General features: G+C 42.0%; 2 protein-coding genes across 8 annotated transcripts in view; both read left to right on the forward strand.

The window, feature by feature from the left end:
• The window catches only part of fynb (FYN proto-oncogene, Src family tyrosine kinase b), a 91,979-nt gene extending 78,599 nt beyond the window's left edge, over positions 1 to 13,380 (forward strand). For 3 of the 4 annotated variants that reach the window (XM_026340938.1, XM_026340939.1, XM_026340940.1), the window contains 9 exons: positions 1,895 to 1,993; positions 3,513 to 3,616; positions 3,992 to 4,141; positions 7,145 to 7,309; positions 8,759 to 8,938; positions 9,685 to 9,761; positions 10,557 to 10,710; positions 11,596 to 11,727; positions 12,962 to 13,380. In XM_026340938.1, the coding sequence (XP_026196723.1) occupies positions 1,895 to 1,993; positions 3,513 to 3,616; positions 3,992 to 4,141; positions 7,145 to 7,309; positions 8,759 to 8,938; positions 9,685 to 9,761; positions 10,557 to 10,710; positions 11,596 to 11,727; positions 12,962 to 13,170 (1,270 nt within the window). In that variant the 3' untranslated portion in view covers positions 13,171 to 13,380. Of the gene's footprint in view, positions 1 to 1,894; positions 1,994 to 3,512; positions 3,617 to 3,991; positions 4,142 to 7,144; positions 7,310 to 7,671; positions 7,828 to 8,758; positions 8,939 to 9,684; positions 9,762 to 10,556; positions 10,711 to 11,595; positions 11,728 to 12,961 lie in introns of all 4 variants that reach the window. The other variant, XM_026340941.2, reaches the window with a different exon arrangement.
• Positions 13,381 to 14,511: 1,131 nt separating this feature from the next.
• On the forward strand, positions 14,512 to 24,701 carry traf3ip2a (TRAF3 interacting protein 2a). Of its 4 annotated transcripts, none has more exons than XM_026340942.1 (10): positions 18,692 to 19,722; positions 20,056 to 20,098; positions 20,206 to 20,670; positions 20,855 to 20,987; positions 21,093 to 21,262; positions 21,349 to 21,437; positions 21,520 to 21,588; positions 21,683 to 21,787; positions 22,410 to 22,484; positions 23,049 to 24,701. In XM_026340942.1, the coding sequence occupies exons 2-10, from the start codon at positions 20,083 to 20,085 to the stop codon at positions 23,193 to 23,195; spliced, it is 1,269 nt and encodes a 422-aa protein (XP_026196727.1). In that variant the 5' UTR covers positions 18,692 to 19,722; positions 20,056 to 20,082; the 3' UTR covers positions 23,196 to 24,701. The 4 variants fall into 4 exon arrangements, 3 of the variants coding, with proteins under 3 accessions (XP_026196727.1, XP_026196728.1, XP_026196729.1); XM_026340943.1 differs by having other exon boundaries at positions 19,660 to 19,722; positions 19,858 to 20,098; XM_026340944.1 differs by lacking the exon at positions 18,692 to 19,722 and adding an exon at positions 19,732 to 19,950.
• Positions 24,702 to 27,584: the final 2,883 nt, after the last annotated feature.

Below are 27,584 nucleotides of genomic sequence, written 5' to 3' on the forward strand. Positions count from 1 at the left end.
CCTCAAAAGGCAGACTGTTGAGGCTCCATTATTCCCTCACCCCCTCCCTCCCTCCAACCCCTCCTGAGGGAGGGCTGTGAACAAAGGGAGGCACGATCCCCCATCATGGCTTTATTCACCATAAATTAACAACTTCTCTCCTCCCTCTTGCTCTGCTCCCATCTCTGTCTCTCACACATAAACACACACCCATAGACATTCCCTGGTGATGTGTAAAGGATGTGATAAAAAAACAAGCACAAGGCAATACAGAATGTCAGGGACATTCTGTATTGTATCAGAGCTCACAGAAAGGGAAAGGAACATGTACATGTGTGATTGGGATTCATTTGAATGAGTTGGTAATGATGGATGGATGGTAAACCACTACTGCTAGCTGTCCCTTAAGGCAGCCACATATTGATGTGTGTGATAAAGAGTGTGGAGAGATAAAGAATTAATGAGGAAAAGAGATGAACCTTCTTCAGATTTGGCACAAACATCCACTTGAACTCAAGGATAAACCGATTTAATTATTGCGGTCAAAAGTCAGAGGTTGCAGTGACTTTATACCTGTCTCATTCTCATCAATGTGATATCTCTGGGAGACCTGTAGGAAATGTTCTCACATCTGACACAAACATGCATGTGGAATTGTGAATGAACTTAAAATGGATTGACATGCATCTGAACTGCAAACTGCAACTTAACCTTCTGGCAGCAACCGAACAACCACAAAGCAGTAACTCTAGTTCTAGGAGATGTTATGTGCTAAATTTTAAGCATTTAGCTGTGGCAGAGTGGCCTGATCTTTACTAATAGCACAAACACAGTTAAAACACACAATATTACTAAGCTGGTAAAATAATAACAGTCTTTATTAAGCAGTAGACTGTTACGCTGCTTCCTGTGGGTGCACAAATTGATCTGTGTGCCTCTTAAATGGTTTACTATATGCTGTCATTTGTTGCCCATGTGTACATTGCAGCTGTGCTGAAAATATCTCTAGGTGGCATCATAACCTTTGAGATTTGTGCAGTTATTGACAGGAGAAAAATAAACACCAAGAGCACATCAGGCTGGAAATGTTTTCTGATTGTTTTTTCCTCTAAGTTGTACACATGATCAGACGCAGCCATGTTAGAAAGTCAGCCACTCAGCTTTCCAGTTGCGGCATTCATAGCAACACAGTACTTTACCAGTGTTCTTTAAAAAATCTGGCAGTTATTAAAATGTTTGCAAGTTCTAAACACATTTCCATACCTAAGCACACGTGCTGTGTGTGTCTCATATGAGAGAAAAGAAGCAGATAAAACTGAAACCCACTGAATGAGTTTGCGATGCACACAGGGCTGGATGGGCCGAAAAAGATCCTGGGTTTAGTGAGGGAGGGTTGCACAGAGGACATCAGAGAAAGACACTAATGGCTGTGTAGGCGTCCAAGCTGAGGGGGTTTTATGAAGTCCCTCCTCCTCCTCCTGCTGTTTTTCTTTCTACTTCCACACTTAGCAGACACCCTTTAAAAAGCAGCTAAACTTCGACTGATGTGTCACCCTCCTCCACAAGCAATTCACAGGCAAAAATGTTAATGTTTATTGGAAGCAGATAAGCATCATTTCCAAAATGCTGAACTATTCATGATCGGCCCTTGATCAACTTCCTTAACCTATTCAGTGTTTATATGTGTTAATACATTTTTAGTGTGTGCGGCTGCAGGGCTAAACAAACCGCGGGTCAAGAGCCACATCTTCCCCTCTACTTTACTCAGTACACACTCACTTTTTCCTATATGTTTTCCACATGGATGGTATTAGGGAACAAGTCAAACTGCAGCTGTACTTTGATGTCAGCTTATATATTATGAAATAACGTGAACTGTTTCTTCTGTTCTTCTCTCCCTCTCTCGTTCTCGCAGTGAAGGGGATTGGTGGGATGCTCGCTCCCTCACCACTGGTGGCAGCGGCTACATTCCCAGTAATTACGTGGCTCCAGTGGACTCCATCCAGGCTGAGGAGTAAGTGTGTGTGTGTTTGTGTGTGTGTGTGTGTGTGTGTGTGTGTGTGTGTGTGTGTGTGTGTGTGTGTGTGTGTGTGTGTGTGTGTGTGTGTGTGTGTGCGCCTCTCACAGATCCATTGTACACTGGTCCAAGACTTTCTATGAAGCAGTTTGAGATTAGTGGATGTGAGGCTGCAGACTGGCAGCATGTGTGCAGTTAGTTTACCTTCTGAGGAAGGAAATTCAGGAGGAAACGTTGTCATCATCGTCACAGTTTCTACTTTTCCCGCAGGGGGGACTTTTCAACTGGCCTGATAAAATGACATTTATGTGACACTATAAAGAGGTAGATTTAGAATTTGAAATGTCAACCAGAGTGTGGGTGAAAGGCAAATATTATCTCGTTGGTGAGGGCTTTTTCAATTTTACAGTTCAGTGTGTGCATATATTTTTAACATGAAAATGTATGCACTCAGAAAACCAGATTTCACTCTGATAAACAATGAATGGAAAAGAATCAGTCAAGGATTTCAGTCTTGCTTGCCTTGTGTGTGGTTTTGTGTGTTTGGGACATTAACTGGTGCCACACATGTAAACCTCACTCAGACCCTTTGGTCAGATTACGGTTTCTGAACAAAGATGCTGTCAATTTGCAGATAGAAGTATAAGTAGAAGCATATTATGAACTAGTTACTAGACCATGCTGGATTTAAAACCAAAGAGGAGTGGCTGTAGCTCTTATTATTAATACTTCATTGTACTTACATTTGCTGTTTGTTCGGGGGGTTTTTTTGGTTAATTTGTTTACCCTTTTTTGTGTCGTTTCTGAGAAACGGTTTAATAAATAATGTTTTACTTGAAAACACACTACCTGCTAGGTTGGAGCAATATGCTAGTAATACAAACCAAAAAATGTAACAGAACAAATAATTTAGAGCCCCTCTAGCAATCCCTAGAGCCTTTAATGTTCATTACACCCTACAACTTGAAAGTGTTGACTGAATAAACAGCCCACTGAGGATTTTGTTGAGTGTTACTCATTATGGGGATAAATAAAACTCTGTGTTGTTCTAAGGTTTGGTCACGTAGCATCCTGAGTACCAGTGGTTCAGCCTCTTGAAATGTGACCCAAAAAGTCTGATTTAGTGTGTTTAAAGACAAAATGTCACCACTCCGGCCTTGTTGTGAGACACTCCACTTAAGTTGATTTGTACCTGTATCCCCAGTATCTAGGTAACAAGATCAACACAAGTTCTTCCACAGCATTAAGTCTGGTGCCTAGGATGAAACAACGCTGACTGAGAACGAATAAATTGTAGACCAACAGTTTACAAGATTAGTTTGTTCCATATACCTTAAATCAGATAAAATTACAAACAGAGGTTTCTGATTCCTTCTTTAAGTGAGCCTAAACAACACACAGGACTACATAAGTACAATAAATAGACCCTATGCATGACCAGTACAAAAGTGGTTGTAGTTCATCATGGATGCTCAGTCTGCTGTTTGAGGCAATGTGCTTTGTCCTGTAATTGCAGCTGGTACTTTGGTAAACTGGGTCGTAAGGATGCGGAGAGGCAACTGCTGTCCACTGGCAACCCCCGAGGCACCTATCTCATTCGGGAGAGTGAAACTACAAAAGGTAAAAGAAGACACACATTAGCAACACTCTAAGTTTCTATGCCATGGCCACTGTACTACCAGTGGGGAGAACTGTACATATCAGCCTGAGAGTGTAATAACAAGTAAAATGTGTGAATTCCTTCTGAGCTTGGGTATTTTCTTGCCTTATGTGAACTGCAGCAATGCATTAGCCACTAATTTCTGAGTGCCAAATAGTTTCCATGGCAGTAACTATTGAATCAGTTAATGAAGTGAGCACTGAATTCATATTCTTAGTCTTGTATACCTATTATTCCAGTGGATATGTCCTGATTTACTGTAAATGATCCTTTTATCACTTGAATCCTTTATTTCATGCCCTCATCTCCTCAACCCCTGTTCTTGGTCCCCCTAGGTGCTTTTTCCTTGTCCATACGAGACTGGGATGATGTGAAAGGAGACCATGTCAAACATTATAAGATCCGCAAGCTGGACAGTGGCGGTTACTACATCACCACCAGGGCTCAGTTTGACACACTGCAACAGCTGGTTCAGCACTACTCGGGTATAAAAACTGAGCTTTTCATCAACATCTACACTGACTCTTGTATATAGAGATTTTATTGTTAGTTAATTAGTTTTGTTAGTTAATTTCTGATAATATTAGGAAATATTCCAGGTAATCATTATGGTTCACTTTATATATTATAGTTCATTTTAGCACAGAAACAGAGGAAAAACAGAAGCAATAACAGGCACAGAGAACATGTAAATTAGATTTGAGTGACCTTACAATGATTTACATTAAGAATATGTTACATTAATTAGCCTGAGCATCATAAAGACTGCCACATAGTGATCTGGCTGCAATATGGTTCTGGGGGAAAAATAATATGAATTTATATTGATTTTAAAGATTGTGGAGACGGAGGCTTTCACATACAGGTATAAAAGGTGGCACTCACAGTGAGACACAAACACAAAGAAGAGGATGCTGCTGTGTGTAAGATTAGTTGCATTTGCAACATCTTAATTTTGAATCAAAAACAAAAAAAACATGTCATCGTGAGGGTGGAAAAGGACTTTGTTAGCACAGGGAGTTAGTGTGTCAGAGGTCAGTTTCCTCACTGTGAGCAGCAATGAATTTGTTCCTGCTGACCATGTGTGCTCTCAGGAGATGGCCGCTGCATCTGTGCTGCTGACACACATTTGATAATCAGATTTACAGGATGAGGATCCTGTTTTTAGTTTTACTCATACATTCAGTGTTTTGTATTTGTTCTTTTGTATATCTGTGTGCTAGTACCAATGACATACTGCATATATGAGTCCTTGTTCTTCTTCCAGTTGTTCTGTTTTCCCTCTGCCTATGAAAAAGATCTTATTGCTGTCACGCTCCAATTGGCAGATTAACATATCAATGTTTGAGCCCTGAAATCAACACCATGGATTTTCTGTATATGTTTGTGTCATGGAATATTACCTGTCCCTCTACATTTTACCAGCACCCCAGATGATGTATGGAGCCAACAGCACCCCTTTGCAAATGATCTCTACTCTTTTCAGGGCTTGTGCTTTCACGGCTTCCTGCTTTCTTCTGTCTTTAAAGAGCAAACGAGCATATACAGCAAACAAGAGTAAAAGTATTATTTGTGCAGTCTACGGTATGTTAGTGCTCTTTCACTTATCCTCAGGTTGAATCAGTGCCTGTTTTCAAACCACTGTTGGGCAGCTTCAAAGTCAGATGTGAAAACCATTCATATTGCATCAATACATCATCAGTAGGGTAAAACTAACCCTATGTCTGTATACAGTATAGATAAATCTGTATACACTAATATTTTGTAAGGTCTTAAACCTTAAACACTGTGAAGTGCCTTGAGATGACATCTGTTGTTATCTGTCGCTAAAGAAAGCACAATTGGATGTGGAAAACATAGCTCTTCAACGGCTCAAGCACTGGCACATTCATGCTTTTCATATTTTATTGAGGAAGAATGCATTGTGCTTATCATCTCTGACCAAAGCATGATCATCTACAAAATCATCATTTGAAGTATTTTCTAGAACTCTTGAGCATTCTAGGAAACACCATCTGTTTTAATGCGTGCTATGTGGATACAGTCCACATATTGACTGGTTTTATGATAGCCAGCAGAGTGAACACAGTGCTGTATTGATGTCTGAGTGCAGCAGCTGAGGCAGCATGCAGGCAGCCCAGATGGGCTTTGAAAGCCGAGTTGCAGGTTGAACACTCCCACAGGTGAGACGCAGGCCTTTATCTTGTCTTTATGCTCCATGCAAACACCCTGAAGCCTTATCACTGGCATTGGCAGAGTGTTTCTCTCTAGATATCAGCATGGAGGTACCAATGAAAAGTCTGCCCTAATGCACTGGTTTAATCAATTATGGGCACACCACTACCTTTCCTCTAGCATAAAAGCAAGAGATGTTGATTTCATAACACAAACATCATGGTGTCATCACATGCAGTGACAAATGCACAGAGGGGATGGTAATAAAAGCAATATCACTCAGTTTCCCCAGTGATTGACTGACAGCCTTCCTTCTCTATACATATATTACTGTCATTATCATAAAGTGTATGTGAGCTGCCATTACCCAGCCTACTCCTGTTAACATATTTTCCATATGAGCGTCACAGGGCCACCTCAGCAAGGCAACATACAGTAGAGGAAATAAAATAAAATGATGAACAAATCTGCTTTATTATAAGAATACTGTTTACAGTAAGCTGCCCCTGCTGCTGCTTTCAGATTCTGCCACTGACGCACATTCATTTTACATCTGCCTGTAGTTTTGGTACTAGCTACTTGGTGGTACTATCTCTGTTCTTTAGTATAGGAACCCCACGCTTGTTTGACATGCACATCACAGTAGGTAGTTCACAGTTCGTAAGTTGTTGGGTTTTTAGCCCTTTATACTGTAAATCTCCAGTTTGGCTTAAGCTTAAGTTTAGTAACAATCAACAATGCTAAAGCTCCAGAATTACAACTGAATCCATGTCTCTACCTATAAATACTATATGCAATATACAAGAAGAAGATACTATATACTATATACAAGAAGTAAAAAGAAAAACAGCTCTATTAATGGCCACACGATTGCACAGTTTGCAGTCTGTATAGTTGGTGAAATATATTCATGTTTTTATACTTTACCGATTGACTGGCATTCAGAACAGTTTTACTTTTTAAACTAAACAGTTAGATGAATCCTCTTAGAAAACCTGGTGCTTAGCTCTGTCATCTGTAGTTAATGGTGAAAAACTATAATAATTCCCTGGTGGTCTAGTGGTTTGAATTTGTTGCTCTTACTGCTAAACCTGGATTCAGGTCCTGGTCAGGAAACTATATTAGTCATCCATGAACTGAAGGATGAGTGGTTTGATTCCAGGTAATAGGAAGCAAACCGAGTAAATTTTCAGCTTCCTTGTTTGTAGCCTTGTTGCTTTGAAGCTTTCCTCGCTCCTTCAGGATGCTGTGCTGACTTTCTGCACATCTCTCTCTATGCTCTCTCTGTGTTGTTTGTGCATCGCTGCGTGCAGACCGAGCCGCCGGGCTCTGCTGTCGCTTGGTGGTTCCCTGCCACAAAGGGATGCCCCGCCTCGCTGACCTGTCCGTCAAAACGAAAGATGTGTGGGAGATCCCACGGGAGTCGCTGCAGCTCATCAAGCGCCTTGGGAATGGGCAGTTTGGGGAGGTCTGGATGGGTATGGATCCAGTCGCCTCCGGAAGACGAGGTCACAAGGAATGGGCCACACTGAACCAGCAGAGAGACCAGACTGAGTCTAAAAACAAAAGAATACAATCTGGCCTGGGAGGGAAGGGGGATCAGATGAGGGGTAAAGTGGAAAAAATGGTGCAACAAAGTTGGTCCATTCTGAGTTTGCGGATGTTGCCAGGGAAATACTTCTACTTTCTGACCCCATCCTCCCAAAATCATCTGGAAAAACATCCAGTATGTCTAAAGATTCTGCTCTCTGTCTGAAGTTGGCTTCCTTCCATGTCCCTCTCTGCATGTTCCCCTTCCCGGTAGTTAACCCTATGTGCCTTGCCTTCCCTCCCCCTGTAGAGAGTGCGGATGGTTTGTGCTTTAATTTAACGGGCGTGTGTGTGAACTACATCCCTGACACTATGGGCTTGAGTCATGATGCCTGGGAGATCAGCAGAGACACACTTGAGTTGGAAGTAAAGCTGGGGACAGGATGTTTTGCTGATGTGTTTTACGGTAAGAAACCGCCCCCACCCACCCCCCAAAAACAAAATTACCTTGTCCACCCTGGAAATAAATGTGAACTCCCCTACTATAAAAACACAACTGTCACATTATTGTTTAGTAATTACAGATGCTGTTTCATGCTTCTCCCATTCCCACAGAGATTAAGTAATACAAACAGTATGGCATTCCAAAAAGGTTGATATTAACTATATAGATAACATATTATGGATACATGATACTGGTAGAATAAAATGCATAGAACTAAGTAAAAAGAAGCAACTAAAAAGAGCCCCTGTTTGAAAATGTTCTCAGGCATTCCACCCTGGAAAAACTTAATTCAAGGAGCCTGTGAAATCCATTTAACATTCATTAGCAGTTTTACTCTCACTTCTTACTGTAGTGCCTTAGTGTTCGGTCCCCGCTGAAGAACTCCAGATGCTGTTTGATCTTTAAAGGAAGACAGTTTGAAGTAGAAATATCTGCAGTGACAGTAATGTTCTTATTGTAAAGGCAATACCAATGATTGAAGTATATAACAAAAAGTCGTAATGATGCATTAACTAATTTACATACATTCATATTGTCTTATTTATGTTTTTAAATATTTGCCATGTTGGACCATACTGCAGAACATGTGGAGCTGCACACTTGCAGTATTATATTGCAGCTGGAAGGGAAAGGGCTTCCCCCAGCTGACACTTGGTCTAGCTCCCAGCCCAGCAGGTGATCAGCGTCCACTTAGTCCCAAATCCCAAAATGTCTACACAGCTGCATCACTAAAGACGCCTACCCTGATTTATGAGTTTACCCCTTGTTTTTGACTCTGCTCACTTCTCAGCCACCAATCATCTCGTCAGATTGTCAAGTCTGTCTTTGAAATGACACCATTTGAATACAAACTGATGTTTGCAGTATTCTGATGCCAGCGTGTGTGTTCCAGGAACGTGGAACGGCACAACTAAGGTGGCAGTGAAGACTCTGAAGCCTGGCACCATGTCCCCTGAGTCCTTCCTGGAGGAGGCTCAGATCATGAAGAAACTCCGCCACGACAAGCTGGTGCAGCTCTATGCCGTGGTGTCTGAGGAGCCCATTTACATCGTCACTGAGTACATGGGCAAAGGTACAGTAAGCACACATACAAGTGTGTGTATATATCTACACAACACATTGATATTCAAAATGCTCTGAATGTAAAGCACTGGACACACTAAATGAACAAATGTTTGTTACTGTGTATTTAAACCTATGGCACCTTGCACAGGAATGCGTGCAGGCTTTGTAGAATATGTTTCATTTAAGCTTTAGTGTTTTTGTTCTATTTCTGTCAGAATAATAGTAACTGTGGTGGTCAAGTCTTTGTTTCAAAGAGACTGAAGACGATTAAGGCCTTCAAAACAATCCTCTGAAACCCTGGAATTTAGAAACCCCACAACAAAACACCCGACAACACAAGAATGGAAACTTTGATGTGCATTACTGTGTCTGTTGCATGCAGAGGCTGCCACATCTAGGTCAGCCCATTAAGCTGGGAGAGGAGAAAGTGTTTTCACAAAACAGAACCAGTGTGAAATTTTGTGAGTGTCAAAGTATTTGTGGTGATCATCGAGGCCCCCACCCCCACTCCCCTCCATCCTCCAATTGTCACTGTTGTAGATTATATAAAGCAGTAGTAAACAGGCAAATTACAAACCTTGTGTCTCCAAAACATTCAGCTGTCACAGTGCTGCTTGTGGTTTGTAGTTTATACATTACAAACAGTTCCTGTGGAGGGTGGAGGCAACAGAACACTGATTCACTGATGGGTGTAAGACGTAGAGAATTTGTGTCTTTACTGTATCTAATCATATCTGTGTACTTCCGCTGTAGGAAGTCTGCTGGATTTCTTGAAGGATGGAGAAGGACGAGGACTGAAGCTGCCGAATCTGGTGGACATGGCAGCACAGGTACACCATGACAAAACCACCAGAAAGTATTGGCTTTGTTGTTGCTTGTACATATTCTCCATTCGTCCACATGGTTTTATTTCCACGTGCCCACTTTTAATTTTATTATAAGAAGGCTGGACATAAGTTGATTTGTTCCTGTGTTGCAGTTAAACAAATGCAACCTGTTTTTCTGTTCACTGTTCATAATGTTAAACTGATGGATTTAGTGATGGGCTATTATGTAAAAGTCATCTGCAGGGCTGCAACTAACTCATTTTCATTAATGATTGAAATACAGGCATTATTACACTACTACAATTTATTAAAGTACATCATCATGGTTTCATACGAGCAAATGTTTGAAATATTGAGTTCACCTTTACTCACATTTACTTCCTGTCAAATATCTAACTGGTTAGTTTAATGACTTGTTTCAGCTGCACAGATTATTTACATTATACTAACCTTCCTCCACAGATATAATGCATTACTGGCCTCCCACCACCAGCCTCAGTGGGCATACAACCTTACTTTTCTAATAGGCTTTTATTTTGAAACATAAGCAGAAAGTGATTAACAATTAATTAACAAGACAGACAGTGCATCTGTTAAAAAGAGATGCTGTCTGCTTGTTCATTTGTGAGTCTCAGAGCATCTTAAACTAGCTCTTCTACTTTCCTGGTCACTCACTTGGCTTCAGTCTAGTTAAATTGTTTAGGAAAAGCTCCTTCTGTGTGTATCGATGCAGCCTGACTCAAAAAGGCTTTTCTTCAGTGAGTGTTGACGCAGCGTGCTCTCTGTGCTGGGCTCCAGGTGGCAGCGGGCATGGCCTACATCGAGAGGATGAATTACATCCATAGAGATCTGCGCTCCGCCAACATCCTGGTGGGAGACAACCTAGTGTGCAAGATCGCTGACTTCGGCCTGGCGAGGCTTATCGAAGACAATGAATACACGGCTCGGCAAGGTGGGTTCTCTCCACATTCCTCTCTCTCATACTCACACACACATTTGTATTAGGTCATGGAGGAAACTCTCTCAGCGGGGCCACAAAATTAGCTCCACGCCCACATGTGATTGACCACAGAATAGTCAGCAGTGAAGTCACAGCTGGACTCTGCTCCAAATATTTGTTCACTGCTGCACTGAAGCAGAGAGCAGACACTGTCCAGAAGTGTTTCTACACCAAATAAGCTAGTTTGTGTTTGAGGAGGGACCCACCAACACTAGTCACTCAGGTAATGATCTTCTTAAGCCATGCTACACTTATTATAACACATTCACTCTAGAGCTTTTAGCTTATGACCTTCATCAGCAAATAAAGTGTCTCTGTTGTCATGGAGATGTCCCATATACTTCATGTTACATAGTTTCCAAGCCTACACAAAAATAACCCTAATGATATCACCAGGGTTAATTCCACTGACTAAACGTTCCTTTTCTCTAGAACATGGTTTTACTCCATTTTTAAAACAGTGACAACAAAGCCAGCTTATAGTTTGATAACTACCTAGCCAGCCAGCCAAATCCAAAGACTTGTTCTTAGAAAATAGATGCTCACAGTCCACATAGGTGGACATCTGTCCTACAGCCTGTGACGGCAAGTAGTAGCTCACTCTCACTGTCATCTTGTTCTTCGGTGGTGTGAAACCGTGTTGAAATAAAGAAGTGAAGCTGACACGGTTGTGTCACTGTGACACAGCGAGGTAAACAATCTTTTCTGAGTTTAGTTTGTCACGCTGTAGAAAAAGGCCTTTAGAGCTACAGAAGATGTGATACAACACGCGACAGACAGTGAGTAGTTGTGTGAATGTACCTGAGACACACATTTCATCTCACTGCTCTCCCACAGGTGCAAAGTTCCCCATCAAGTGGACCGCTCCAGAGGCGGCGCTCTACGGAAAGTTCACCATCAAGTCAGACGTGTGGTCATTCGGCATCTTGCTCACAGAGCTGGTCACCAAGGGTCGGGTTCCTTACCCAGGTGAGGAGGGGAAGAGGGTAAACTGGCAGCCACCAATAACGTAGCTTTCACTGTAAGCCACTGGGGATCTGTCAATAAGGTGGTCTGATAAGAGGTAACCTATGAAACAGAGGTCAGTTAGAGAAGCACACGCAGCTTTTCCATGGTTCCACGCTGTGAGATAAACCCTTAATTACCACCACTTTCCTGAGGGACATGTTGTATTTCAGAAACAAGTTGAGTTTTACGTGAGGAGGTGGAACACGTGTATCCAGATGGACTGGTGGTGCTGCAGGGAGACAGTGAGGAAGGTTAGAACACACTCAGAACAGGTGGAGAGATGCCAAAAAGCCTATTCCAGTCAAAATATCTGCAAAAAACTAACCTGTTGCCACAGCATTTATTATCCAGTAAGCGGACAGAAGGAATGGTGCAGTAATAAAGCCAGGTTGTTACATCATCACCTCCTGATAAGATATATCACCCAACAATAGTCCAGTCTTATCTTGTATCTGTGACCACTAAACATCCAGGTAAACATTACTAAAGGAAAAGTACATCATGGTACACATCAATCATAGTGTCATTGTTTCCTATAATGCTGCCAGAACAACAACAAAACAAATATGTGCTTGTTTCTAGTCTGGGGGTTGTCTGATGTTTGAATGCTTTTATACCTCCCCCTCCTCAAATATATAGTTATATACAGTCAGTATGTAGACTGCGTCACCTGGAGTTCAGGTGATGTCTCGCTGATTTGGTTTCTCATCCTACGGATGTTGTAGTTTTGGTCAACCTGTCATTTGGAGGAGTTTTCATTTGGAAGCAGAGAGATACTTTATTTATTCATTATTTATAAGACAGAGGCAGACCTAACAACCTGGAAAATCTGAATCTGAAAATCTGTGAAGTTGCCCTTTAAATAGAATCCCAAAAATGAACTGATGCACATAGAAAAGGGAGGAATAGATCTTAAAGGAGCTTCAGCTTTTTCAAGTCTATTAAAAGACTAAGTTACTATAGTAATGTAACTCACTTAACATCTGGACATTGAGGAATCGAGAGCTTTGTTTTAGACAAACTGTTTGGAAACGTCAAAAGTTAACTGCTTAAAGGTGTTGTTATGGTAACCAAGGCTAAATCAACAAGTGTTTGGTCTCCACAGAGCAGGCATATTGATTTGTTGAAGCACCCCTGGGTGCCTCTGCTCACACTGTGCTCACACTGTGCGTGCTTTGTTTTCGTATGTTTTCAGGGATGAACAACCGCGAGGTGCTGGAGCAGGTGGAGCGAGGCTACAGGATGCCGTGTCCCCAGGACTGCCCCATCTCGCTGCACGAGCTGATGCTGCAGTGCTGGAAGAAGGACGCTGAGGAGCGGCCCACCTTCGAGTACCTGCAGGCCTTCTTGGAGGACTACTTCACAGCCACTGAGCCTCAGTACCAGCCCGGGGACAACCTCTAAAGGCCTCCTCCAAATCCTCTGTGTCTGTCTGTGTGGGGTGGGGCAGGTCAGCTTTGGGGCTGTGACCAGACTGGCCGAATCATTGCTGTTAAGAAAACAAAAACTCTGGAGCCTTCCCAGTCCAGGTCTTTATTATAGGATGTGTACAGCTTCCTCAGCCCAACCCGAGCGTTTCAGTTCCAAAACCACCCCCCACCTCAAAAAAAAAAACAAAACCCCTCAGTCTCCATGGCGCCCCCTAGTGTGTGAACTCTGCTAATGCGGTAGATAGGAAAGTTGAGGGATGGAGAGTGGACGGAGACGACATGGGATTGTGAGAATGCTATGAGATACCTGGATTCCATGTAAATAAGTAATACGCCTTGTTTGACTTTGTTTGCTTTATTTTCTCCTGCACAAAATAATAATAATGACCAAACTGATAAAGGCAAAAGCAGACGGGCACCGTTCCTCCCGATGTGTATTATACTGTAGATCCTGTTTCCTTTTCTCGAGACTCCGTTGGAAGCCTGGATATTTTTTCATTTTGCATTATGTGAAAAGAATCCGCCCCCACAATTTTACCTTCTCCTTTGACTTTTCAGTCGCTCTCGGAGGAAGCACAACGCAGACCTCTGCCTTCCTGTTTTAGTTTTCTTCTTCTCCTTCTTTTCTTGTTAAGACTCCCGCTCTCGGGGGAGGTTCTCGGGGTGGAATCTTTCCGTCCTTGTACCACGAGTGTTGTTTTTGTTTAGCTGTGAGAAACACAGGTCGAGTTGATTCAAGAAGAGCATTTACTTGTTGATTTGAGCTTCTGTTCCAAGGCCTCCAAGGCTCATCATCGAGATTTTCAGGGGGGGTCTGTGTGGACGGTAGTTTTCCTCGTCTCCTGTGGAACCTGCAGCTGAAAGTGGACCACCTAACATCCTGACTTGTTTAAGTTTTACCCATAAGCTTTTATTTGATCTGCATTTGAGTCTTTTGTTTGTTTGCTTGATCCTTTTGTTCAGCTCTGAATTCATAAAGAGAACCACTGAATTGAAAGTGAAGTGGAACCTGGTGGACCCTGTCTGGTGTCAGTGCAGATGTTTTCGCAGCCCGTGGAAAGCTTCATTTCTCAGTTGTACAGCAAAATGGTTTTAAAGCATCTCTAACTTCCCTCCTTTCTAGCTTTCATTTCCATTTTTTAACATAACTTGTTTTGTTAATTCAGTGATTTGACAAATTCAGAAAACAACAATAAACATTTTACATTGTTTCCAAGACACGTGTTTTTTACATGGGGGGGGTGTATGTGTGTGGCCAAGAAGCCTATAAAGCTGCGACACATGCAGCCTTGGTAAGAAATTCATATAAAGCGAAACATTAAGAAGAAACAGAAACACTTACTGGTTGTCTGATGATGACACTGATTCTTTTGTGTGTTTATCTTGTGTTGTCATTTATTCCTCTTTATGTCGCAGAGAAACAAAGAAGTGTTTATTTTAAAAGAAATAACTGTGTTTTTGAAAAAACTTCAACTTTAAATGAGCACAAATTTAGTCACTCACATTTATGAAACGACCTGGAATGGAACCTAGTTCTAATGTGACAGATTTTTTGTTTTGTTTTTTTGCAAAATAACTGAAAAAAGTCAGCCCGTGGTACTGGTGAATATCCCATAATTCCATCTTACTCACTGATGGGAAACCTTATTTAAAGGGCTTCTACAGTACGTCCATCCATCCAGGCTGCAGATTTCTGTCTGACAACCTGATGCAGTGGAGTGTGTGCTGTGTTTACCTTTGGAAGTAACACAGATGTCTCATCATTTCATTGTTAATAATACCCTCACTTAAACTAAAGAAGAACAATAGATTCATGTAGTTCACTTTTTAATAATTTACAAAGACAGCAGAGCTGTTTAGCCTAAAGTTTGACCTACGTGACTGAACCCGAACATGGTTTCTATCTATCCATTCATCTCTTTCTCTGCTCTGGGCTAGACACAGACATATGCACAGGATGGCAGATGTTAGGGGATGGTAGAAAGCAATTTTTGCTAATTTAACAAGGTGATATTGAGAAACTAATCGCTGATGGATCATTTAAAATCACCTGATGATCAAAGATGTGCTCCCTGGCGACTGAAAATACGTCCACGGCGTCGTGATGTGGGAGGGGGAAGTTGGAAAAATCACTTCCAACAAAACAATATGTAATTACATGTAGAGTACAAAGAGCCTGTTTAAAGGTATAAACCGGTTAAATAAATGTGCAGAGGCCATAATATGTAAGTGCTGCTACTAACGTGGGAACAAGATGAAACATTAACCAACTGTAAGGGGGTCATAAATGAAATGCAGCCGTGACCACTGTTTGATTCCACCTGTGCTTCTCCTGCTCTGTCTTTTCACACACACGTATCTATGTTTTATGTATCTGGCAGGACACCAGTGCATCCTGCAGTGCGGCATGTGAAGCAGTCTGCAGGTGTGAAGTGTGTACTTCAGGTGGGTTAGAGCACCTTTAGAGAAACAGAACAGCTGCCAAGTCGACACAAGAATGAAGTGTGGAGGACGGGAAGCACTTTTCCTGTAGTCAGCCAGTTTAAAATTTCCTCGCATGTTGTTTGTTAGAACAAACATTTGTGTCGAACAGATCACACTGTTGCAGTAAAACATCTCACTCACTTTCCATGAGGAGAGTTTTCCAGACTGGTATTCACTTGTGTCCTGCCTCTGTTTGTTGTGTGTTCTTTGATTTCAGGATGATGAGCGTGCTGAACGAGGTCTGCAGCAGAACATCCACCCCCTCCGTTTATGGTCATAACAATAAAAACCCACCTAAAGACATAGTGCAGCTCATCCCTTCCTCAGCTCATACATATCTAGTCAGTTCATATCAGGCTTCAGTTTAATTTTCCATCAGCTAGTGGAATCAAAAATTGCAGACCTCATTTAAAAATAAAAAAAAGGTCTCTCAGCTATATCCCAGGTGATGAGACTCCCTCCTCCCAGTTTTCAGCTTTAAAGCTCACACATCCCTCCTCCCATCATCGACCGCCTGGTGAAGACATCACCTGCTGTTGCACACCTCTGCGGACAGAGCCACGTCTGTATGACACCTTCAAAGCTCTGGGAACACGGCAAGGAGGTCCCGCACACTGCAGGTGAGTCTGATTTGATCTGTTTTTAACACTGAGCACTGATATTTGCAGCCTGTATGTTACCTTGATGGGCTGACGTTATGTAACACAGGGCAGGTATTTCCCCCAGAATTAAGAACATAATGATAACAGAAAGCTTTTACTGCTTCCTCTGCTGCTTCTTTCTCTCCAGCGACTCACAGATGAGGTCCGGTCAAATCAAACATCACTTTTCATCCAGTGCCTATCGTGAGTGAGCTTAGGGGCATGCATCAGCTGCATCGAGGTCTTTGTAGTTCTCTGACTAGGAGCCAGCTGTGTAATCTGTATTATATTAGAAAACAGGAATCAACTAGTTTGAATGGACATTATACTCCACTTATTGAATGATTATGTGGGATGGTTTTGTACAGTTCTTGCTTTTTCTCCCTGACTTGCACATTTTTCATTGTGATCACATGCAGTACCGGTGGAACAATGTGTTGTATTTGTGTTTATAGCATCTTAAATGAAGTGTAATGTTTGAAATCCTTCTGTTTTACTAATGTAACATTTGGAATCATACTCATTTGCCACGTTATGCTATAAAAAGCTCTAAGCTGCAGCACAGGCCCTGCCTCATCTCCTCTCTTTGTGTATCCCAGCTCTTGATCCAGCTCTCTAATGGCTTTACTGCAGGTATTAGCATGTGACCGATTGCCGACCCATGAATGAGTCATGGAGGAGGCCGGCATCAGCATCTTTGTCACCGTCCAGAAGATATACTATCCGTTTCTTTGTATCATGGGTATTCCAGGTGTGTATCTGGTGTGATTGCCTGTCTGGGCTTCAATAGGTTTCACCTCAATCAGCAATAATGATGCTGAGATAGCAACCCAACCACAAAAGCTAACTACACTTGACCTTCACAGTCCACTGTTCTCCAAGCATTCAGGCCAGCAACTGTCGATTACTAACTAACTTACTGATGGCAGACAGTTGCATAGTTACAGTATTACACAGCTGGTAAAGGAATAGTCTAGACACACCTTCTCCTTCAGTGTGGCTCATTCTACATTAACATGAAAAACAAATCCTGAAAAGATGTAGTCAGCACTCAAAAAAGTGTTAAATAACCCAGAATATGTTTTAGATTTTTTTATTTTAATATATTTTAAATCAAATGAACACACTCATTCGCAAGTGAATGCGTACAGATAGTTAGGGTTAGGCTATAGGAAGGGTAGCATTTGCGAAAAGCCTTGGTCAAGACCATAAGACATTAACGTCAGTGTTGAAAATTGTTAAAATACCACTAATAAAGGAAATCACTAGCTTTGTCTTCTAATCAATAATACAGTGATCAGTAACGTCTTCTTTTTTTCCTTTCAGCCAACCTCTTCACATTCTACATGATATGCTTCCGTAAATGTGGGATGTCCAACACAACCATCATTTACCTGAGCTGTCTTGCTATTATGGACACCTGCTACCTGGTGTGGGTGATCCTCGTTGACCTGACCCTCACCTTCTGGTTGCTGCAGCCCTTCTGGCACTCCAACCCCTGGTGTGGCATCCTGGGATTCCTGCAGTATGGGTCCCTGTACAGCTCCTCCTGGATCGTTGTGGTGTTCACCATCGAGCGTTACCTTGCCCTCCGCAGCACAGCGGCCAAGCAGCACTTCTCCCAGGCCTGGGTCACTAAACTGACCTGCCTGGCCATTGTCCTGGTGTCACACCTTGCCTCTGTACCGCTGGGCTGGATCAATATTGTCTCACCGGTTAACATTACTGTGGACAAGGAAAACCTGACATTGCCCAGGTGTCATTACCGTAATGAGACCTACGTTACATTTATAGTGTGGATAACCACCTTCCTCTCAGGGGGAATCCCCATTGTGTTGGTCATCGTCTTCAATTTTCTTATTGGATACCATCTGTGCCGCGCATCCACCCTCTTCCCCAAAGAGGAGCTTCGCATCATGTACGGGAGGAGTACCAGGGGCTTGTTGAGGAGGACCATCCTGTTATTAGGCACTGTCTCTGTGGCCTTCGTTGTGCTCAGCCTGCCCCGCTTTGTCACGTACTGCATCCTGAGAACACAGTACAACAGCGAAAGCTTCAACAGGAACGACTACAGTATCCCAATTAATGTGGCTGGAGACATCGCCAATATGCTGCAGAATCTTAACTCAACCACCAACTTCCTGCTCTACTGCATGGTCAGCCGGGGCTTCCGGCAGGAGCTGGTGCACGTGGTGACTTGTAGGGCGAAAGCTCGTGAGCTGGGCTCTGTTCTCACTCACACCCCCATGAAAGTCTTCTCAGTTGTAGACCATAAGTCTCCACCAAGTCGTGACTCAGTAAATGTGGTGCTGACCCATCTCAAACGGACACAATAGAGAGGAACCAAAGGACTGGACAAAAACCTGAGCTTAAGCTATCAACCACATCTCATGGTCTTCATCAGAGGACATGTAGCAATTGGGTACATTTTCACTGATGAAGACCATGAGGTGGGAAAAGAATGGAAGTTGAATAATCATTGTTTTTGTAGTGGTTAGCACTATGATCTCACAGCTAGAGGGACCAGGTGGCCGGGTGCCTCTCTGTGTGGGGTTTACGCTCAATGCTCCGGCTCCCTCCAACAGTCCAAAGACAGGCGGGTACATTCAGTGGTGACTCTAAACTGCCCATAGGTGTGAATCTTCGTCTGTCTCTGTATGTACCTTTCCATCCCAGTGTTTGTAACTATGCCAATAGCAGATGATTTTGCTACTTTGACATTTATGGTCTCCTGATGATGACACTTAATGATAATGACTGTGGTGATCCTCTAACTTTCCATTTCTTATCAAATTAAATAAAAAATAAAACGATGTAATCAAGATATAAAACAGCAAATTAAGAGCCAGAGGACTTCATTATATGAACAGTATAGCGAGGTAAGTTACTGGCGTTCAGTGGAACATGTAGAGTAAGATCTTCCTTAAAGACTTTGAACCTTTCATTGTCATCGGGTGAACAACAAATGAGCTCAGCTATACTTTAAAGTTGTAGAAAATATGTAGCTGCTGATCCAAGACTACTGCGTCAAATTCAATAGTAACAGTGATTTGTTCCAAATAAAATGTAAGATCATTGTACCTGGCAATTATATCTATCCATGTCAACTCTGTGCCTGTTGTCTTCTTGTAACTCACTGCTGCAGAATGTTTCTGAAGGTTGGTTGAAAATGAGACCGGACTCCTTTCACATCAAGGAAACAGTTAAACCCGACGTGCTGCAGAAGAAACGGGCTGTTTGGCAGTTGTAGTCGTAATGCCTTGTGTTATTTGCATAAATGGGATATGACACTCCCAGGCTTTGCATAAACATAAAAGGACAAGCAGTGGCAATATTTCCTGTTTGCCCTCAGAACAGGTTTGGGCAGAGGCGAGACAGGCGGTGCTGAACGGTAACAAAAGGTAGGTGGTCAGAGGACAGTGAAGTTTGCTGTATTGTCTATATGTGAGTGTAAAGACAGAAAATGTGGGTGATTAGTTCTTTCAGAGGACATACCTGACATACCTTCAGATCAGTGATTTTGACCTTTGTACTAGTTTTCAGCGATCGCGTTGACATGTTACACCCAGCTGAGAGACGCAGCGCTGTAGTGTAGAGTTTCATGTTTGTTCAGAAACAGACTGGACCAGGTACAAGTCCTCAGAACACCTCACACTTGGTCGTGTTTGGGTCTCTTGGTGGCAGGCTCTAATAAATTCCTTTAACTCTTGTTTTCATTTTCATTTTTACCATAGGCAACAGACGTTTTCCTCCTTGACAAAATGGACTCTTTTAAAGGTAGGGCACAAAGGTTCCTCATAGTCGCAGCACTCATATCTGTCCAGTCTGCCCGAAGGTTTCTAGAGTGAAGTGCCACAACCTGTTTTTCTGTCGGTTCTCCTCAGAGCCTTGCCGTCATCACAGTGTTCCTGTTGAGATGGATGAGAGCATGACGCCCACCAGCTTGGATCAGTTTTGGTCTTCCTGGTGTAATAAGTGTAATGAACAGAAAGAAACCAGCAAAAGGCCACAGGATCAGGACTGTGATCCACATGATGTCAGCGAGGTCACGCCCACTGACAGCCAGTACCAGCATAAGCCCGGAGCTGTCTATCAGACTAAGCCAGAATTTCACTTCATACCGCCAGCACACTCAGGACAGATGATCCCCCCCCACCCTGCCGACGACAGCGTCAGAGACCAGGCGCAGCTGTATGAATGGGACCGCGCCGGCAACAAAAGAACAGGCTTTGCAGGGGCTTTAAGCAGGTCCCGCGACCCCTCTGTGGAGGAGGCAGAATGCTTGGAGCCCCCGCTACCCCTCATGTCTGATGCGATCGCCTTCCACCCAGGACAGTACCCTGCAGCAGGTATACTCAGTGGATTTGATGTTTTTACATGTGATACTGCAGATGATCATCACATCTGTGATAAAGAAGTTTTAAAAGTAGTTTCTATCAAGTCTGCCTTACCCCAATACTGCTGAATCACTAGTTGCCTAAAGTAGGACTTCACTTCACGTCTGCTCCTCTGTGTCTCTGTGTCTCTGTGCAGGCCCTAATCCAAAGCAGGACTGTCTCAGACAGTGTGCATACTGCCCTCCAGCAAATCCGCCCCATCACAATTACAATCATTTTCATTATAAGTATGACCCACAACAAGGGTCTCAGTACCACCAACAGTCCTGGTAGGAGAACAATTCCTGTCCTGTTTGTCATTTTGGTAAGACATATAATACTTTCCCCACATCATGAGTCACTGTCAGAGTGTTTCTGATTATTTCCTCTCACAGGAATCCTCCCCAAAACAGACCGCAACTCAGAGATGCTTCCTCACTGCCTCAGAGTGCAGCACCTCATAGAGACGTGATACGTGAGGTCAGCATCGATCGCTCGTTCCAGGCCGCTCCAGGACCTGCCACAAGGGAGATCAGGAAGACCATCAGTTTACCTGAGGAGTGTAGTAAGTCACATCCACGTCGCTGCATGAACTAAATGCTTCTCTCACTCTTAAATAACAGGTTGAGTCACATTTGTTTTTGTTGACAGGGAATGTTTTCATCACATATTCAGTGGATACAGCCAAAGAAATTCTGCTTTTCACCAAATTTCTGGCTGATCAGGGATTCAAACCAGCAGTGAGTTCTGTTATTCCTCCATCACCTTTACTTCTTAATGACTCTCTGTACAAACTCTAACACGTTGCCTGTCTCTTGATAGATTGACATGTTTGATAACCCGCTCCGAAGAATGAGCATCGTCAAATGGATGGACACATTTTTGAATGATGTAAGTATGACTATAGAGTTGGAGCAAAGAGCCAGTGAGTTTGCAATGTACAGTGCAGCAGTCCCCTGCAGGAGCTGACAGAGATGTTTTACAGAAATCAGTGCTCATCATCGTGGTCATCAGCCCCAAGTACAAGGAAGACGTGGAGGGAGATGGAGATGATGAGCACGGCCTGCACACTAAGTACATTCACAATCAGGTACACACTCACACAGCTGTAAAGACAGATGTGCCCACATGAGGAGTCCATGTTTGCTTACAATGGCTCCCTCTTGTGATTAGATGATGTCATTACACTCCCTCTTTAACTGGAAACGTCATTTCCCAGCTCCGCCCACTTAAGTGCTGTCAATCCTCCCTGTAAAGCATGCAGCAAATGTTAAAATGAAGAAACTTCATGATCATATTAATGTTAGCCATTTTTCTGAATGTCTTAGTTAAGTCTTTATGTTAACAAGGCAGGACAAGCTGCAGTGTATCAGTAGTGCGTGCAACTTTTTAAACTTCACCTTTTTTTAATATTTTTGTATCACATTGTTCCTTTTGTGGAGCAGTGCTGCTGTCATTTAATAATAACAACAATTACCTGCTGTGCAGGAGAGAGCTTCAGGTAGATGTAGAAGAGCAGAGAGAGGAAGGACCTCTGGAGTGGATTGTGGTTCACATGCTATTAGAGTTGCATCCTACATCTTTAAGATGCAATATAAATTTAATAACACAGAAAGCTAAAAGATTTTTAGCATGTGTTGTTATTGACACACTTCGGGTAAAGGTTATAAAGTACAACCAACGATGATTATCCTTATTTCCTACCATCACAGATCCAAAATGAGTATATCCAACAAGGCTGCCTGAACTTCAGACTGGTCCCTGTACTGTTTCCTAATGCAACAAAGGTAGGTACAATCAAAAAACTGCAAAACACAGTGAAGGGTCAATACATAGATAAAAATAATTTCACCCTGGACATTTAATAAAGTGTATACAGTGCATAGAATCAAAAACCTAAACTCAATATGAAAATGCAAATAATTGGTATAACTAACACCACCAGATTTTAGAATCATGCTCATGGTTGCTTGATGAATGAGCAGTAGGGGAGGGATGATGTAGTGCATCTATGATATTAATACAGTATGTTAAACCAGAATAAACCTATAGAGATAAGACAAAAACCACGACACAAGCATCTGCCACCCTGAATCCTCTTACTGTGAGGTGTTCAGGTAGAGTACAGAGTGTAGGTTTTCTGAGATTTCAAAGCCCCCAATCCCTAAAATAACAAAAATAAGTAAATAAATACACCATTTAAAAACAACAAACAAACAAACAAAGAGGTTCAGTGCTCAAATTGGCATTTCAGCAAAAAAATGTTGCACTGTAAAATTAGTACATTTCCATAAAGTACATGCTGCTGGTGATGTGGAGTGAAGTAAACACACAGTGTGTCTGTGCCACAGAGACATGTCCCCAACTGGCTCCAGAGCACCAGGATCTACCACTGGCCCAGGGACACCCAGGACCTGCTGCTGCGCCTGCTCAGAGAGGAGCGCTACATCATTCCACAGCGGGGAGGTGACCTCACCCTCACTGTTCGCCCCCTCTGAGTAAAACTCAGCAGGCTTACAACACCATTCAGTCTTCTTCCTTGATCATACTGAATATTGCCTTCAATAAACAAACAAATTAACACATTACACCTGCTACATAAAACCATATTTGTAGAGTTTCACAGTGTTCACTGTATATTATTACCTTATAATATTATTACCTTATATTATTATTACCTTACAACGTTGATATGGCGAAGTGACTAACTAACAATTGCTTTTTTACACATCTAGTAGAGAAGAAGCAGCATTAGCATAATTTAGAGTAATGTTTCTGGACACGAAATAAGTCCATTATGCAAACCGGGTCTGACAAGTCCTTGCAAGCTTGTTTTGGGAAAAAAAACAATGCTGGGTTCTTCATGACAAAGACCGACCAGACTGTTATTAGGGAAATGTGCAAAAGTCAGCATCTGTGATGATATGGTGGTGCATCAGTGCCCACAGCATGAGTGACCTTATTTTACGTATTTGTATTTATGTCAGGGTGAGGGGTTAACCCTGACAGGGTTAAAGGTTAGTTTGAATTAACAAATTATAGATTTTACTTTTTATTGCATTTAAGAAAAACTCCCAGCTTTTCAGGAAATGTTTGTACATAACCAGCTGTCTACTGCAGCTGGGAACAGTGGTGATGACATCAGAAAACCAAAACAACGAGCTAAAAGAGGCTACACGACTGTGTGGAGGTGAGGGGAACTGCAGAGTTGAATAACATAATTCTGTGAATTTATCAATTCAAGCAACACCTGTCACATTACACACAGTCATTTAATGAACTGTTAATGGAAACAGAATTAAGAATTAGAATTAAGCTATCGGACAGAAACTGTGAATTCTTGTATGTTTGTAATTTAGTTTTAAAACAAATGTTATTCTGTTAATCACACACAGATGTGTGAAATTATTAAAAGATGAATTAATATTCAAATGCTGTAAGAGTCTTTTACTATTGTGTGTATTTCTAGGCAAAGCACATGTTTCAACAGAAGGTGGCAGCATGCACTACATAATCAAACACCCCAAGTGCTGCTAACCAGTTCAGATAATAGTCCTATTTTCCATTCAACATCTCCATTCTATTTCACTCATATTATATGTATATGTTGATATGTCTTTATGGCTTTATGAGTAAATGTACTGTGTTTACTAACTGATCTGCAGTTAAAGAAGAAATGCTCATGATATAGAATGTGTAGATGGAGTACAGGAAGTGTGACAACAGAAACATCCTGTCCACATGTAGGCCTTCAGCTCCCTGATAAGCCAGCACTATGTGGGACTCCCTCAACCGCCAGCTTTCACTCTGCTGTCATTGTGCACACACCAGTTCAGTCCGTTTATTTACCAGAGCTGACAAAAAAAATGATTTGCTCACATTGGTTGTGCGAGTAGAGAACTCTGGTGATGTCCAGGCTTTTATCAGCTCCTGCATTACGGTGATTTCTGTAAACACCAGCCCTGCTGCTACCAATAAATCTACTGTTTGTTATTGTTCCAGGACTTCTGTGCTACTCTGCTCGTTCTTATCTGGTGAGGCCAAAGCGACCACAAGCACATGTGCCCACAACGGCACAGACCCTCTCTCATCCACTCTGCTGCTTGTAAAATATACCCCTCTCTAGTGGCTGATTTTAGGACCATTTCGCCTCTACAGTATTGATTACAGGCAATTTGATTCGTATCTGGAGGGAGGGGCACTTGTCAACTTCTAATAATTTTACAATTGTGATTTCACACTTTACATCGAGGTTGAATTGACATTGGGGACAGGGAACAAGGATAAAGAAAGACCAGAGAGTGTAACGCATCCTTATTTCTCATATGGGACATGACCGTAACATTTTCTAACGCCAACAAAACAAAAAACAAAAAAAGGCCAATTTTCTCTTAACAACTAATTTTCATCTCCTCGAAGCATTAAATTATAATAACTGAAGAAAAATACCTGAATTGAGACTTTTGCGTTGTGGTTTTTCTTTCCTCTGTACTATCCTACACCAATGAGATGAAAGTTTGAGCAAAAATCTAAGAATTATGGAGAGAATAAAAGACTGAATGAATACAGATGTGTGTGAACACTAGACATAAACTCCCCAAAAGTCATCAACAAGGAGTCAGTAGATGAAAAGATCAAGGAGGACATCTGAGACCAGCCGTTCTCATGACTCCATTAGCTAAGGAAAACAGTGAGATATGCTCCAAAGTTCAGGACAAAGCTGGACTTTGAGTTTGACATGTTTGTCAAACTGATTGTGCTGAGATTAGACTGTTTTTTCTCAGAGCTGTACTCCACAAATTGCACTGCATCCTGTGATACCGTCATAAAAGGCTAAAAATTGGTGAAGCAGAACTAGAGGCTTCATCTTCATAATAATGAAAATTTCTTTACAAATAAAATCATAACTATTTATAAAAATGTTATCACATTCTCCCTACAACTGGCATGGATGGTCTTGCATGTACAGCAGCTCTAGATTCATTTGTAAGACCTCACTCATACTTAGACTGCTTCTTCCTCATAGATCATGCTGAGTTAATTTAAGTAACTAATTCAACATGTCTTTTACACCTCATTCTGACTAGACTGCTGTCCATATTAGATCAGATCAATCCATCTTTACAAACAGGTTACGTACCGCAGGCTTTTAAGGTTGCTGTAGTCAAACCTCTACTCAAAAAGCCTACTCTTAACTCAGGGGTTTTAGTGAATTATAGACCAATATCCAGTCTGCCCTTTATCTCTAAAATTCTTGAAAAAGTAGTTTGAAAGCTATTATGTGTGAAGCAATTGTGTGTAATAACATGTATGAAGTTTTCCAGTCTGGATTCATGGATTCATTCATGCAGCTTTTGATAAGTCTGCTGGGGGACCTCTACTGATAAAATGAGCTTCTCTTCTCTTCTCTTCTCTTCTCTTCTCTTCTCTTCTCTCCTCTCGTCTATTCATTCAAATGCTTCCATTGCATGTCATTTCTCTCTCCAGTATTTGTGCTTCCTTCTCTCTGTCTCCCTCTCTCTCTGTACTCCTCCTTGGCCTTGGAGCTGTGTATCTCCAGAGTGTAGTTACTGGCCCTACCAACCTGCCCAGTGTTTTTGCTGCTTATTGTTGTTTTTTGTTGCCTGCTGTTCTTTTCTCTCTCTTCACTCACCCCAACCGGTCGAGGCAGATGGCCGCCCACTATGAGCCTGGTTCTGCTGGAGGTTTCTTCCTCTAAAGGGAGTTTTTCCTCTCCACTGTCTCCTGGTGCTGCTCAAGTGGGATTGTCGGGTTTTCTATATAATTCTGTATACAGTTATATTTTTGAAAGGTCTTAAACCTTAAATATTGTAAAGTGTCTTGAGATGACCTCTGATGTGATTTGGCACTATACAAATAAAATTTAATCTAATAATTAATTTAATCGTTTTTGTTTCGTAACAACAGAGGCACAAATAGCTGCTAGCTACATGCAGAGTTGAGGTGCTGTGACATGCTGCAGAGGTCTGATGAGCTCAGTACTAACCACCTCCGGAGAAACACAGGTTTAAAAAGGTTCTGTTATGTTCTACCACTGTGTGCTACCAGTCCTGACAGACATGGACAATGCCTAAATCTTCATTTTTTGGGTGTCCTGTCCCTTTAACTCACCTCCATCACTGTCACATCCCTAAAAACAAATGAGTTTCCATAATGAAAGTGAGAAGATAGCACTTTTCACCAGCACTTATTTGAGGCTCTGCAGCCACTTGGGCCATCAAAACTGAAAATGGATGTATGCGGTGTACTTTAGGGCACTTTAGTTAAAAGCTCCCACCAAATGCTGAATTAAATATGGCATTTATGATATTTCTGGATTAGTTTGATATTAAATGTGTCTCTCCTACTTGTCTGTGCTCTTGGAAAAGGTGAGCAGACGCTCTCACTCAAGGTCAGCACACACAACCAACCGAGCCGCCTCTTTCTATCAAGATGAACATGCATAAAGACGGTTTTCATCACTGGGGAGCGATCGACTGCCATGTCTCAGTCATGAACCGGACCACACTAGCTGTTCGGTGAGGGCTGCTGGGCTTTGAGTGGTGAGGAGAAATGAGGGAGCTCAGCACATCCTCGGCACACTGCCTCCTGCCACGTATAGGCCATAATATGGATCTGAGCGGAATACTGAACAGCCTGATGGTGTGGAGGAGGCGAAAAGGCATCGCACACATTCAGCTTTGAATCAAAGGCTGGTGGATCAAACTAATATTAACAGCTACTCTACCTGAGAAATGTTAAATTCTAATCACCAGAAATGTCTGCATATTTTTTTTCTTATTTTAACTGTTAATTTATTTATTTACCTTTTATTTTCTGTCATTTTATATTGATTTTGAACACTGATAAAACAGAAATTTTATATT

The sequence above is a fragment of the Anabas testudineus genome, chromosome 24 (genome assembly GCF_900324465.2).
Source record: "Anabas testudineus chromosome 24, fAnaTes1.2, whole genome shotgun sequence".
In the NCBI taxonomy this organism is placed as follows: Eukaryota; Metazoa; Chordata; class Actinopteri; order Anabantiformes; family Anabantidae; genus Anabas; species Anabas testudineus.